Source organism: Corvus moneduloides, chromosome 2 (genome assembly GCF_009650955.1).
Source record: "Corvus moneduloides isolate bCorMon1 chromosome 2, bCorMon1.pri, whole genome shotgun sequence".
NCBI lineage: Eukaryota > Metazoa > Chordata > Aves > Passeriformes > Corvidae > Corvus > Corvus moneduloides.
In genome coordinates this window covers 99,522,781-99,538,673 of record NC_045477.1, presented here as the reverse complement: position 1 = coordinate 99,538,673, position 15,893 = coordinate 99,522,781, and the positions used below count along the sequence as shown (strand labels likewise).

The window sequence follows — 15,893 nt, the reverse complement described above, 5'->3', positions numbered from 1 at the left end:
TGAAATATGTATTTATTGTTTCATTACAGCTTAAGCCATGAATCTTATTTCATGAAATCTCATTGCTTTCAGCAGTCTCTTCCCTCAAAAAGAGCTGCATATTCATTATGGTTTCAAAGGTCTTCTTTGTTCCTACTTGATTTAATATTTGTTGCCAATCACTTCTTTTGTTGATTGTTCAAAAGTTTAAAAAAATGGATAGTCAAGAATGTGTTGCAATGTGTTGCTATCCCCCACCCATTGTCACAGTTCTAAACACTGGGCTCTAACATTCCTTATTATTGTCTGTCATGTTTGTCTATTAGCTGGAAGTAGTCTTTGATCATCTTTGAAGCAAAAAGTGACAATCAAAGAGGTCTGGTGTAATAAAAAAAAAACCACTAACACCTTTGTAAACATGTAACATCCAAGAGAAGACATGGAATGTTATATACTTATCATTGATCTGAATCAGTACACCCCCCTGCACTGTGTTTTGTTTATCGTTTTGACTGTAATGCCAAAGAATACTCTTTGTAATGTCACACACAGCAACAAAAATCAGGTCCTATAACACATTGTGGCTTTATTTTTAGAAGACTTAGAGTCAAAAGCATGTGCCTTATAGATTAAATGGTATGAGGTAATGCATAGTGTAAATTCATCAGTAAGTACATTATCTTGTGTTTATGTGTGAAGGGCTCTTGGAGGGCTGGTGCCCCTCTGCTAAGCAGGTATAGCCCAGGTCTGACCGCTGTGACCTCCACGGGTGAAAGCGCAGGTCCTCCTCTTTGAACCAGCTGATGTCAAAGCCAGCTCCCTACACATTCCAGGCCCCTTTTCTGTCTCCAGTGCTTCATCATCACTGCATTTGCCCCTGCTAGATGACATTGTAGAAGGGAAGGGAACAAAACCTCCTGAGTATCCCTGTGCCCTTCCCAAGCTCTGGTGTTTGGCTAAAGGGTGTAATTCTTTGGCTGCTTTGGCTGCCACAATGGTCAGTGGCTCACCTTAAAAGGCTGCTTCAAATTTGAGCTCAGCAGGAGTGTGGTCCACCACCCCACTGACAGCACCTGTGGAGTGACTACACCTCTCACTAGAAGTACCCAGTGTGAGAGGGAATAAATTCCTCTGCCCTTCATTCTCTTGCTGTCACACACTGCCACATACAGATAGCAGAGATTTGGAATGCTAACAGACCATAAATTAAATGATTGTTTGAGTATTGCTAAATAAATTGTTTGACCACAAGTGTAGTGTTTCTATACAACAAAGGATGATGCCCAACTACAGCAAATACGAGCTGATGATTGTTTTTGTAATTGCTTTGCAAGCATTGTGGCAAACGTAATCTCTATCTAGTCGGATAAAATATCTTGCCATAAAAAGTCAGTGATCAATTAAGTAGCAACATGACTTAGTTTGTTGGACATTTTTTGTTAGATTATGTGCAAAGCAGTATCAGCATTGTTAGGTCAGCTGTTCCGAAAACCTCTATGATAAAGGATTTGTTTCCAGAACTCATCTTGAGAAAGACACAGTTGCTGTATGAACATATTCTTTTTCTCAAGCATCAGAGGCAAATTAGGGGGATGCTCTGAATGTTTTAAAGAGCATTGTATGATCAGTTTATCTGGGGATATATATTACCTTGGAGAAAAAAACCCTCAGTATTTGCTGATGGTTGATGTTTTAGTCACTCTGGGAATGTGTCACTTTTTAGTTGAAATCAGGAATCTAGAGCTGAAAGAAACTCAGCAAAAAAAAAAAAAAAAATTAAAATTGAAAGCCACAAGTTCCAAATAAACAAAGTACAGCCCTGTTTTGAATGTATAGATTTGTCCAACTCTATTCCCAGCTCAGGTAATCAGTGTGCCTGTTATATATTATCAAACATTGTCTACCTTATGCTAATATTTTCTACCAGGTTGCAAATTACAGTTGTACTCAGGTTTTGTGTGCTGATTTTATTTTGCAAAGATATATTATCTTTGTTTGATTGCTGAGATACTTCCAGTCTGTATGGAGGATGACTAACATAATTCATTGATAATATTGGGATATAACTATTGGTATATTTTTGATAATATTGATACATTCACTGAATGATGCAAAAGTATGGAAGACAGGTCCAGCTTTTGTGACTAAAATGTATCACTTCAAAAAATAATAATAAAAAAAAATCACCCCAAACCAAACAACAACCTCCCTCTCCCTCAAATCAAACAAAAAAACAAAGATAAACCTAATAAACAACAACAACAAAAAGACTACAAGAAACTACAACAGTATGGCAGAAAATGAGACAACTTCCACCAGAAATAGAATCGCAGTTAGATGAAGAATGTCAAATATCCGGCCTGAGGCACAGTAAAGGTATGTGTAGGCTGAGATTCTCTTTCTGATAAAAACAAGAAGGCTCTGCTATGCAGGGTAAAGACAGAGATACGAGATGTTCCTTTTGCAAGTATGGTCTCTCAGTTTCCAGTGGCCTGTGAGGAAGGGCTTCTGGAGTCAGAGTTCATTCTGTAGATAGTAATCCTTAGCACATTTTTCTTTCATTAATTCTTCTGGAAAATCCTATCAGAAAGTGAAACTCCGGCAAACAGTGGAATTAATTTTTTAGGATGAAGTTTGAGAGCTTTCCAAGTGCCATGAGATAGCAGAGGGCTGGACTGGGCAATCAAAGATACCTGTGTCTGCATGATCTCTGACACAACAATTTCCCAATTCCAGCATCATTCCACAACTAATGTTTGGAAGAGAACTGAATCTGTCCTTTGAAAAAAAAAAATCCAACAAAGAGTTGTAAATTAGCTTGTCAGAAGGGAAAACATTTCTAACTGAATCTAGTGGCAATGCATTTTTGTTCATAAATGAAGTCCCTTTTAAATTTTATTTTAAATACAAAGTTACTTTTAAGATTATCCCAAATATTTATAGTTCAGCCAAGTTATTACTTCCTTTGGTATGTCATCATATAACAACACCTGTTCTAAACTTAGTTTCTTCTTTTGATGTAATACGAAAATTTAACTGAGACAGATATTTTCCTGTTTAGAAAAAAGCAAATGCAATGTATTTTCAGTCATGGATCTCATTAATTTTTTGCTGGCATGCCTCCTCCAGAGCACTTCCAGATTTGCACCAGACAGAGCACCTGTCTTCTTTGCCATTTTTCTCCTTTCCAATAAACCCATTTGACATCCATTCAGAGCTTTTTTTTGGACATTGTAAGTTGTTCCAACACAAAGAAAAATCATCAGCAGTTTAAAAGAACAATTAACTAAAATAATTTTATTGTTGTATATCACATATCAAGTTATTACATCCAGTGGATCTGCTACTTCAAAAAAATGCCTGTCCCAGCACTCACATGACAATCCCATGAATCAGTTTGCATCCCAGTGTTACATTCATGTTTGAAGATTTTAATTGGAATTTTGAAGCATGTAAGCTCATTTATCATAGCTGCTCCATGCTCCCTGCTGGGGTCTTACATGGCCGGTGCAGGTTTCCCAATCAAACACGAATTTACGTATTGATTTGATTTGTGTTGAACACTTACCTGGGCTTCTTAACACACCCTTGGCTTACTGTGCACTTTCCCCTTATATACTTAAGTGAATATTATATTGGTAAATAACATGTAGAGTGACAGATTTTTAATTTTCCTTGATTCAGTAGTTGGTGGAAAAGCAATCCTTTCCTGTTATCTGCTCTTTCTTTAACGTTATAAAAACCCCAAACATACCTGTTGGGACCTGAAGTGTTAGGATTTTTTGAGAGGTTGCAGTGTGCCTGTTCAGTAGTTTGGAAATAAAGTTGTGACACGCATGTTTGGAAAGAGTCAGTGTAAGGGCTTATGAGATTAAAAAAAAATTAAATTTAAAAAATGAAGCCATTAAAATGAGTTAGAAACATTTTTGTGGGAGTTGCATACAAGTTGAATCAAAATATGTTGCTCTTGCTAATAATTGCTTGCAGTAAGAATTATTTTCTGAATTACTGAATGAAATGGTGTTTAATTTTGAAATAAGAGGTCAGAACATCCTCATCTTTACTGTCTTTAAAACTAGGGATCCACAGAAGATCCACTGGGGTCTATGAACTGCTTTTGAGGGCTGTAATAAAATTAAATGTGAATCACCTATTGGCTGAAATTTATTTGGCTTTCATATTTAGGCAGCCTACAAACTGAAAGAAATTGTAAACAGGGATTTTGTCAAGGCAGTTTCATTTCTAAAATAATTATGATAATTTATCATAAACATTTTACATTTATTGCATAATTCACTTTAGATCCTGATCAAAGTTTAGAAAGGTAAAATCATTGCTCTTCTGAACTCAGTCATCCCAAAGACTCCATGATGGGACCTCAACTTCGCTAATGGAAGAGAAAAATCAATGATGCAATAATTAACTGTGAGCATTTACTGACAGTTACTTTAAAGCACCAACATTGATAAATCTGTTGAAGAAAACAGCTGGCATTATTTCTCCAAGCAAAAAATATGAACTAGCTACAAAAGGGAAATGTCTCAGCAACACAGGTTTATGTGCTTTGCATGTCCTTAAATTGTGCTGTGATTTTCTCTTGTGCTTATAGGTCTATAGGCAGGAATCTTACTAAAATTTAAAGAAGCAACTAAGAACTGTAACACAACATGAAGTGCTACATTTTGTGCAAAGAAAATTGTTTGTATGTTTTAAATAATACGTAATTATCATATGTAATTAAGTACTTCATTTCTGATGAATACTAGTAAAAAGAGTGCATTCATGAATGAAAAAATTAGTATAGCAGTATACACATATTTTTTAAAAGGTAAACCCTACATTTGGTCAGTGAGGGAGCAAACTAAGGTGAAATACTGAAAAGAATCTACCAATAATAAATCTCTGTTTGTCAGACTATGTAATAAGCCCTTTAGTCATAGGCTGATGATTAAGACTCCGTTGCATTTGACACACAAACAGAGAATATAAATTCTTTGCTTCTGAATGTTACAAAACATCCTCTGTAAAGTTATAGCATTTGATCTTTTAAAGAAGAATTAATTTCTTGAGATTCTAGAGCAAAATCTCTAAATAACTCAAAGTTAATTGTAAATGTGCTAGTTAATCATTTTATCTGGCATACTTTTTGTCACAAATTATTTAAAATATGAAACCTTCTAGTTTCTATAATTAAAAAGATGCTGAATTTTTAACTTGCATATGAAATAGACTGTAATTAAAAAAAAATTACTGACTTACCTTATAGCAACTCATCTTGATTCTAAGACAAAGTTGAAATCCAGCATGTCTGTTTTAGGCTGTACAGTGAAATTTAGGCAGAATTTAGAAGCCTAAATCCAGAAGGAAGTTCAGAGCCTCATTCTCCAATGACTATGCAATACTCAAATGTGTATAGGCAAAATTGTGTTCCAAGATTTTCATGACTGCCAGCATATAACCAAAGTGCTCTGTCTCCTGTGCTTTTTTGTGCACTAAAACCACAAGGGACTCTCTCTGAAGGTTTTACTTTAGCACGCTAATCAGACAGCACAAAGCACAGGAGTCAGAGTCCTTCTGCTCTGCACTCAGAGTCCACCCCTTGTACTTGAAGTGTTCTCTCAGCGTGTGGGAACTTGGTCTCTTCCTCAACCTGAAAGAACTGTGGTGGGTTGACCCTGGCTGGACACCAAGTGCTCACCAAGCTGCTCTATCACTCCCCTCTGCTACAGGACAGGGGGAAAAAATAAGATGGAAAAAAATTCATAGGTCAAGATATAGGCAGTTTACTAAAGCAAAAGTGAAGGTTGTGCACATGCAAGAAGCAAAGGAAAAGGAAAATAAAACAAAAATATTTTATTCTCTACTTCTGATTAGCAAGCAGTGTCTGGCTACTTCCTGGGAAGCAGGGCTTCAGCATATGTGAAGGTTGTTCTGGAAGGTAAAGTCTAAATAATGAATATCTCCCCTTCCCCCTCCTTTTTCTTATAGGTGTGCAGACAGCATATGGTATGGAATATCCCCTTGGTCAGTTTGGGTCAGCTGGCCTAGTTGTGTCCCCTCCCAAGATCTTGCCCACCCGCAGCCTACTGGTCAGGTGGGAATGTTGGAGAGACAGCACTGAGGCTGTGCCAGCTCTGTTCAACAGAAGCCAGAACACTGGAGAGTTATCAGCTGCTTCCTAGTTACCAATGCAAAGAGGAAAATGATCTTCATCTCAGCTAGGACCAATACAGAGAAGTTGAATCCACATCTTCTAATTTCCCAATATGCTCTAACTTCTAGAGAATGATGAAAGTCCTTCCATGCATGTTGTGATGGAACTGAGTCATTTGTGTTCTGTCACCCACCAAAATCCTTGATGCCGGGAGGAGAGCACTTGCTGCTACAGCCTGAGTGTTTGGGCTGTGAAGTGGAAAGAATTAATTCTGAAAGCTCCTCCCTGGGCTGCTCATTACAAATTTATTTTGTCCATCTTTCCATATGTTGCAGTGGAAAATACAGATCTGGTTTAAATCCTTCAATCCATTGCAGTTGCCAGTTAATAGCTGTGGTAACTCCACAAGCTCTTCTTTTGTGTGTGACTTTGACACTTCAGCTTTTCTTGTTTGCTCTGGATACTAAACACGGGGATGGTGTTTCCACCCAAAGGCAGAGCTGTTAAATGCCAGTTATTCAAATACTATATGTTTTGTGGGTCTAGCCCAAATGCTGTATACCATGTCTGATTGACCATTGACTTTGAGTAGGAAAATCCTGGTCTACAGTTGTTGTTGCCAATACAGTTGGTTGAAGTTCTTTGTTTAGCGTCCATTCAAAAGATCAGTAGTCTTAAAGTAATTAATTCCCACACACATCATTCACCCTTCATAAAATACCTTCTCAGGATATAGAATAATAATCAGGAAACATAGCTTACTGTTTTACATTGTGCTTCGTGTAAAATTATTCAGCCAACCTTTTCTATAATGAATATGTATAATAAATCTTCAGCTTGTCACAAGTCTAATCACAAATGAAAAAGAGAAAAGATATCATGTTATTCAAATAGATCTAATTAAATTAATTGGTTCGTTTAGAACTCTGCCACTTCTTGTGCATTTTCCCCCATTTCATTTCGACTGCAGTTTCATCTCATGTCCTTCATGCAGGTTGTTTTCCAGCTTATTTACCAGATCAGTTTCATAATGAATAAATGTTTGAGATATTTTTCCATCCCTGCCTAAGAAATTACAATAAAATATGTACGCTTATTTGTGAACTGAACCAATTTTTGTCCACTATTCACTGGAAAATGAGCTCTATAGTGAAACTGATGACCCTATATTAATTTACAGCTTGCATAAGCAGGGCCAGTATAATAAAGCTTCTTCAGTGCCTACAAGCTATAAACAGGATGCATTTGTCAATTCCTTGCCCAGGCAAAATGTGCTCACTTCTTACCCTGCCCCTATGTGCCTTTATGTTCCTTGGAACAGCAGTGGCACTGTCTCTTTCCAAATACTCTGTCCATCTCTCAATCTGAAAATTCTTCCAGACTTCATTAGTCATATTATCCAAACTTTTCTCACCAGAGCACATCCAATTACGCAGTTTCAAAATACCTATTTTTTAATAACTGTATTTATACTGCAGTGTTCAGGCATGTCTTTGATTACTTATCTCTGAAACTCTTTCACATGAAACTCTTGCGATGACCATCTAACAAAGCTTGGTTCTTGTGTGTTCCAGCACCTCTCTGAGAAGCATGCCTAGCACAGTTCATGAACTGTCTTAAATTTAGGTACAAATAAGGTGTCCAAATTGGGAAGACTGCATTCCAATCTATGTGTTTTCTAAAATGGATTATGCTCATAATTTAAACGCACAAAAAACTACAGAAACTGGCCATGAGTAAGCCATGGTGACTCACAAACTATTCAACTGTTCTACAGGATAAAGCCACCTGACCTGTCTTTCTTGATAAGTTGTTTCCAAGTCAAACTTTTGTCTTCTAATCTTTTATAAACCACTGAAAAAAAGAAAAAGTGTGTTTTGTCTCTGATATTCTTCTAGCACTATCTGTGGAACATTTAATTTTCACTTGAGTTGCTGAGATGCCCTGTTGCATTTTGTGTAAATATAAAAGCAAAGAGGTTTTTAATTTTATAGTGATATGCAGTTGAGATACACTTAATGAAGTCTTTCAAACATTTTCATTTTTCTTCGTTTTTTAAAAAAATTCAGAACTTTAAACTGTGCTTGATTATATCTGTTATTAAGGCATAATATAGGCTAAGGCATTTCTCTTTGAAGTATCAACCAACTAGAAATTAAGCAAATTCCCTGTAGATATTCAGGCATATCCATGTAAGGGCTTATTCCTTCTCTGACAGCATGTGCATGTGAAAGGTCCGACTTGCACAGGACACATTTGAAATAGCAGTGTAAAGCCTGGTAAGCGTCTGTACTCAGGTACTTGCTGTTCTGTGAAGGAACAGCGGGAGCCACAGGCAATAGCAAAGTCTTCTACCCCAGGAACCCCATTGCCTATCAGTGACAAAAACGCCCTTCATGTCACTCAGCTTTCCTTGCAACTGGAATTAATCCTGTGTGGAGTGTCTCATGAGCATTTAAGGGCACTGCACATCATTTCCTTTATCGTAACTAACATGCAGTCATCTTTCATTATGACAAGTAGGGAAATGCAACCTTTACATGAGCCCATTGTGTGAGGTGAAGTGTGGGCATTTTAGTCACACCATAGGTGCCTCTAACAGGTGCTCCTGTGGGGCTCTTAAGAAAGAAGGTAACAAGGTACGGGCTGTGGGCTATTAGATGTTATGATGGGCTTGTTTCATATTTTCTAGTTACAGAAAGCTCCCAAGCCAATAGATCTCAGTACCTGCTCTAGGGGCTGCTGTACTGCATAGGTGTCAAGTAAGTCTTAAAGGACCGTGAGATGGACTTCGTCGCTTCATGGACTTGTGCTGCTATGAGGGCTTCAAACTGACTTGAACAAAATAAATAGTCACTGGAATAGAAGAGTTAAAAGGAAGGGAACAGTTTCTTCTAGGTGGATTGTGAATCTAGTACAGAACTGTGGCTACTTCAGAATGAATTTATAAATAGATTCAGGCTGACTGAAACTACAGTTGAAGTTGTTAATGTATACTCTGGAGGAAGACAAGAACTGGCCCCTGGTTCTAAGGATAACACCTGTCTGACAAGTAGCTTTACTGATTCTAATATGCAACAAAGGTTATGGTTATGGCTATTTGGGTACTTATATTTATAGGACAAACCTTGCTACTCCTGCAGCAGCTGTAGGCAGTCTGCTTTGTGTGTTTCAGAGAATTCTGTTCATGTACCCTTTGACGACACAGGGGAGTTTTTTTCCGTTTGTTTCATTTTTGACAGTTGCTTCATACAACTTCAGACATTGTGACTTCAGGCTCTGTGACTTTCAGACATAAGATTGCAATTGGGCAATTCTAAATCACTAATGTTCTTTGTTTTCAGTGTAAAGAGTTTAAAACCCTTTTGGAGGACAAGGTTGCTTCAAATTATTAACAGGCTTATTTGATCTGTTTTCTTTATCCACATATTATTATTATTATTGTTATTGCTATCATTGTTTTCTTCTCACAGGTTATTCATCAGCTTAGACTTTCTGAGAATGAGAGTGTGGCTCTACAAGAGCTTCTAGATTGGAGGAGAAAGCTGTGTGAAGAGAGAGAAGACTGGCAGCAAATATTGCACAACACTGAGCAAAGAATCACAGCCCCACCTCCACCCCCTTGTAAGAAGCCAACACTGCTGAAAAAGGTAGAAGATACCTCCTGCAACAGACTCTCTTCAGGCATATGGGACACCACCATATGATTCAGATGTGTGTTTGCAGACTGTTAGGAATGGAACCATCTAATCACTTCAATCTGCACAATCAGCAAGTTTTTCTTCCCTTCACAAAACGTGCAGGGATTTTTTATAAGCACTAATTCGATAGCACAGGATGGAGGAGCTGTTTTGATCTGTCACGTGTGTGTGTACGTGTGTGTTCTTTTCATATATATACATGTATACATATATGTGTGCACTGGTGAGTATATATATGTATGCATGTGTATATATATATGGAGACAAACTGCACTGTAAGTACTTAGTTTAAAAGTACAAAACAGTCACTTAGAGTTCTCCCATGGACAATGAAGAAACTATGTTAAGCAAATGATGATGGGGAGAAGTGACTGACAGACATTTTAGAGACATCAGGAAAGTCTGCGTGCACACTGTACAGCTGTTTTATACAGTACAAAAATATGTTTCTTGTTCCCTAATGAATGGGTTTATTATATTACATGTATACATATATATATATATTTCTTTGTAGATGTCCGTGTTCCATGGAGATTATTTACATGTTTATTTCTGGTGTTTTATAACTTCATGCAATTGGTGCTGTTGTTCTTTCTTCAAAATACAGGTAATAAATTCAGTACTTGCATTTTTCTTTCATAGTTCATCTTTAACAACATACCAAACAGTTTCAACAATGTGTTATTTTTTTCAGAACTGGCAATTATTATCCTTTCTAAAATCCAATCCTGAAATTCTTGCAAAGCTCCTATGAGCAGTAGTGATTTGGTGCTGTTCACAGTCCCAAATTAGAGACCATTACTTCTTTTTGATGAACCTGCATTTCTGAATGTGTGAACTGCGAATTTTGCAGTTACATCTCAAATCTTATTTCATTCTGGGTTATGTAAAATAATGAGGCACTCATTTAGACTGTAAGTGTGGTTTGAGATTCATACCTGATTATGCATAAGGTCAGGTGTCAGTGGAAAGATACATAATGGTAATGAGGTATGAAAATAGGTCTGTGATTTACTGTTACAAGCCCGAAGGCTTTGCAGAGATGGGTATATCAAAGTATTATGTCCTTATTATGGTAGCACAGTGATGCATTTATACCTCAAATTTCATGTAATAAAATGGTTTCAGAAATTGCAGCATTCTAGTTAGTGTACATGAGTTCTGAGCAGTAATGTTAATTTATGAAAAACATGCTGCTGAGAACTTGTTAGTTATTGCTCAGCAGTCTTTGAAATACTGCTTTGCCACTAAAAGGTGTAATTTATATATATTTAAAGGTTTTTTTCTGGGGCTACTTATTTTAAGTTCTTGGAGTATGTAGAGGCAGTGTGGAACCCTTTTCTTGGTTGTTTGTCCCATTCCTATTGAGATCCAGGAAAAAGTGTTTCCAGTTTTTCAAGTGGATATAAAACAAGTATTTTCAAATGTAAGCTAGGTCTAAATTGGTGAACTCACCCTTTGTTGGAAGTTGTTGGAAAAGTAAAAAATCCATAGAGGTGTAGGTTTTTCCATCATGTTTGACAGAAGTTTTAATCAGGCTGAATAGCAATAAGCAATCACATGCTTGTTTGTTTGTTTATACAGGAAAGCAGCAAAACTCAAATTGTTCCCGTGAGTATCATCAAGCAGTAGGCAGAATTAAGCACCTTCCCTTGCTGGAGATTAAAACAGACATTTTGAGTGGACAAGGAAGGGGAGACACCAAGTTAGCTCAAAATTTTACTTTGTTACCACTGCTACCTTCACAGAAGTCCTCTATGTAAGATTTGTCATTTCTGTTTCATGGAGAATGAGGAACTCTAGGCTCCAGATTTTACCTCTGACTGATGTAAATGGCCACAGATAATGACTTTATCCGGGGGGGCAGGTAACCCCTATGAGTGAGGTTATGCAGAAAACAACTCTTATTCTGTCAGAATGAGGCTGTGCCTGGAAGAACTGAGGTTTCTGGTTTTTTGCTCAGATAACCAGGGACACACAGAGATCCCTCTGTGAGTGAGAAATTAAATGGCTCCAGAACTGGATGCAGCAGAGCTAATTAACCTGACCTTGCAGCTATATTGCTTCCAGGATGCAGGTTGTTATCCCTACATGGCACAGCATCCCTATCCATAGCCACAACAGCATCTACCCAGCCAGCCTAGCAATGCTGAGCACCTCAGTGCACTGAGACACGCAGACATGCCCTGAGGCTTATCGCTCCCCAAATGGGCCTGGCAAACAGCCCTCCCACAAGCTTTATCATATTGCCAACCCTAATGCTCACTAGCTGGCTCAGCCACTGGTAGCAATCAATCCACAGCAGCCTGGAAGTTTAAGACAAGCTGTAAAAACTGACTGAGAAACCAGTTTAGATCAAGCCAAAACCCCTGCTGCTGCAGTGAGCTTGCTCCCAGTCACTGAGCTATTTGTAAGGTGAGCTTGTGTATCTCCAGATGACACTGTTGTCATTGCTGCTCTTGGAATGAGGGAGTACCCAGAGGGGAGAAAATGCATATGTCAAACAGAGTTTAAAATGGAAAACAGTATAAATATACATTATCCTACTTGCAGTCCTTACTAAAAGTTGTGTTAGAACTGTGAGCAGACTCAGCTGCAGGAGTTCAAATGGGGTCTTAAGGAACTTTTCTGCTACTTGTTCAGAGTCCATATTGTGCCCTATTACAATAGTATGAACAAGTGTGGAAAAAAGGTATGTAGGTTTTCTAGCAGTTTCATCAACACAGTTACATGGGAGAAGCCAGTACACCTCTGATTCAAGCAATCTGATTCTACAATGAGAAAAGCAGATTATAATCCCCTGTGCAGAAGGCCTTTGTGCTATTTTTTACAAACTTGGGTAAGACATATATTTTCTGGGGCTGTTCTTTAAAGCTTGTCACCACACTGCAATATGACAAACTTAGAAGACCTTTTTTGTTTTGTTTTGCTTTGTTTCAATTTCATTTCTAATTCCAGGTTACATAAAGGCTAACTTTTTACTTGGAAAGATTTTTCAGGATATTCCATTAAAATATAGTACTCTAGGACTAAAGTATTTGCTTTAAAACATGTTTTAAATATTTCTCTAATGTCAGTAAGACACTCTACAGTGTGACTTATGATGTCATAATTCACACCTAATGTGTTCATTGGTCCCTTGGCCTTTGGCCTCGTGCCTAACAATGCAGTTGGTAGGGAATTATTATACCATAATTCACACCCTACTGTGTCTTATTGCTTAAGTAACCATACCCCCAGAGGTGTCTTAAAACTACCATTAAAGTTTATATTGTGTATCAAAATGTGTTTACAGGGCTGGGAAAATATACTATTGACATTTTGAAGTGTTGAGAAGTAGTTTCAGCAGAACTGTACAGTGCTTGTAAATTCATCTCCCAGTGGAGTAAGCACCAGCCAATTACAGTATTTCTTGAGTATATGAAGTCCTGTCTTTCACATTAAAAAATAGCTTAGACAAAAAAAAAGCCTTATGAATTTAATATTCTAAAGGGGAAGATTAAACTCTGTGGGTGTGCTAATGCCCCTAATATCCAGTGAACAATCTAAAATATATTTATATTTGCAATAAAGCAATTTCAGGATGCTGGGATTATCATCAGATAATCACTCCTCCACATTGTGCCTTATTGCTTAATTTTTAATATGTGGAAAAACCGAAACGCCTAACAAATCACCTTCAGCATAAGGTAAGAGGAATCAGATACGTATTACACTTTAAAAAGTTACTGGTCTTAAAGCCAAGAGAATTCTGAAACCATACTAAGCCACAATAAAAGAAAAACAACATCTATTGGCATGAGAAATTTTATAAAGCTTGTATACCTTACTTGTTACTCCTGAAATAGCACTTGGTGGTTTTTAGTTGCTGTAGTTACATTCCTATTGCAAATTTTAAGCAAAACTTTGTTTTTAAAAACTGATTTAGACGTTCAGAGAAATACATGCACCGATATTTTTCAAAAGATCTGTGTACAGCATGAAGTGATAAGCCTTTTAAAAATTTGTATTGTTTACAAAACAATAGTATGATTGTTGAGTAAGTGAAATGCATTTACCTTTTTTTTTGTCAGTGATCCTTTTTTATTCTAAAAGGTTTAATTACTTTCTTTAATAACTTTATTATACTGCAGATCCTTTGTGTGTGGGACAAAGAATTTCATTAACTTGCTAAGAAAGCATAATAGATTGTAGCATAGTTCTAAAGTGATAGTAATAGCCATATTAACTGTAGCTTTTAATTCTGCTGTATAGTATTGGCATCCCTAGTAATCCTGTTATTCTTATCTCTATAAAGCCTGCTAATATCTGAAATGCTCTGAGGAACTTAAAGTAAGTTTTGCCATTCGCTTGTTAAATAATAAATGTAACTAAACTCTGTACAAATCAGTTTTCCAGAATGGTATTAAACATTTCATGGCTTTGTGTTTTAAATATAAAATTTTTAAAAAGAGAACACCACCTGAGCATAACTATTTGACAATATCTTAACAAAATAGAAAGAAATGCTTTTCTTCCAGTTCTGCTGTTCTCTGTATATTCAGGATTTTCCTTTTGAGAAGAAATAAATAAATCCCAGTGCTGGCTTACACTGTGGCTGTGAGAATTAGATCATTAGCAAAGACTGTCTGTCCTCTCCACTGTGGTTTGGCCTTTTCACCAACCCATGAATGTATGCTGGATCTGGTCAAATCATGCATTTTGCTGTGAAGTGTCAGAGGCAAAAGTTCGGTCAAGTCATGATTTGACTTTTTGAGGATTTTTGAAAGAGAACCTCATCTTGAATTAGACATATTTATTTCAACCTTAAGTAGCTTGGTTTGGTTTTCATATATATGAATAAAGTCCCCTCTTAGCACTTTCCTATTTCCTTTCCTGTCAACTTAGCTTAATTCTCAATCAGACTTCTATGATAAAAAAAAAAAGTTGTTAAATGAAATTACAGCATAGCATTTATGATTAATTTTTGAAAAAAAGTCCTTTAAAATGCTGAAATAGAATATTTCAGTATTTCAACATCTTTTTCACTTTTTCTAGCTGAAAGTATTTGTTGGATGCAGTCTGAACTTACACATAATTTCAACTCTTCACAAGCATACCTTTTCATAAATCCACTCTTCTCTGAAAATACACTAATGGATATTTGTTTTGCAATGCAGGAGAACTGCTGAGATCTTTTGAAGTATCAACAGGGAAAATTTGACAAGCATGGGTATATTTCTGTCATAACAATGTTCATGTGACAGTTATTAGCTAATGCTCGTGCCCTCACTCTGTTTTATTTGGGCTCTAGCCCCTTCTCAGCCTACCTGGACATGTAGTCACCTGTCTCCTGTGAGAGTACTCATTGGAGTACAGAAAGAAAAGTGCTGAATCTGTCATATACTCCCAGAAAAAGGGGAGAAATGTTTTGCAGACTCTTTCTAATTAACACTTAATATAAATTACTCACATGTTTCCAACAATGAGTATTGGAAGGCAACTTTCTCCCTGTCGAAATGTGACCAAACCATTAGGCTAGAAAGTTGTGGCAACGAAATTGCCACAGCTACTAAATGACTCTTTATGCAGATACAGCTCCTCTGTCTCACAACATAGTACAACTTGGTGGTCCCGAAACTATTTCTAGAACTAGGGGACCTGATTTTGTATCCTTTCAGGAAGACAGCTCCATGTGGTTTGTTTGAATTAAAACCATCTCTAGCTGGTTTTAGTGCAGACCCTCCCTAAAAGAGTGGTCTGAGCCTTACCAATCAAATAGGCAGGCAAAGAGTTGCCTGATCTGACAGGACTAAGATAGGAAAATGTTTGTCAGTGGATGGGCAAGTTTGGGTGAGTGCTTTGGAAATTTCCAGATATCATGACCTTCCTCAGGGTTCTGACCAGTATCCTGAATATAGATTTGGTCTAAATTCTTGCCTAATGAATCTAGTCACAATCAGTCAATGCAGTTAAAAGTATCTTGAATAGAAATTACTCCTCTAGTCATCTAAATTTATATTTTAGTAACCTGATTACTGAAAGTATTTAATCACGTCTAGCTTTTACTAATATAGCTC

The 15,893-nt window shown here is 37.0% G+C and overlaps 1 protein-coding gene across 5 annotated transcripts in view; it reads left to right on the top strand.

Annotated features, from left to right (window-relative positions):
* MYO16 (myosin XVI) overlaps positions 1-14,284 on the top strand; it is a 377,180-nt gene extending 362,896 nt beyond the window's left edge. For all 5 annotated transcript variants that reach the window (XM_032100576.1, XM_032100572.1, XM_032100573.1 and 2 more), the window contains exon 35: positions 9,607-14,284. In XM_032100576.1, the coding sequence (XP_031956467.1) occupies positions 9,607-9,840 (234 nt within the window). In that variant the 3' untranslated portion in view covers positions 9,841-14,284. The remainder of the gene's footprint in view (positions 1-9,606) is intronic.
* Positions 14,285-15,893: the final 1,609 nt, after the last annotated feature.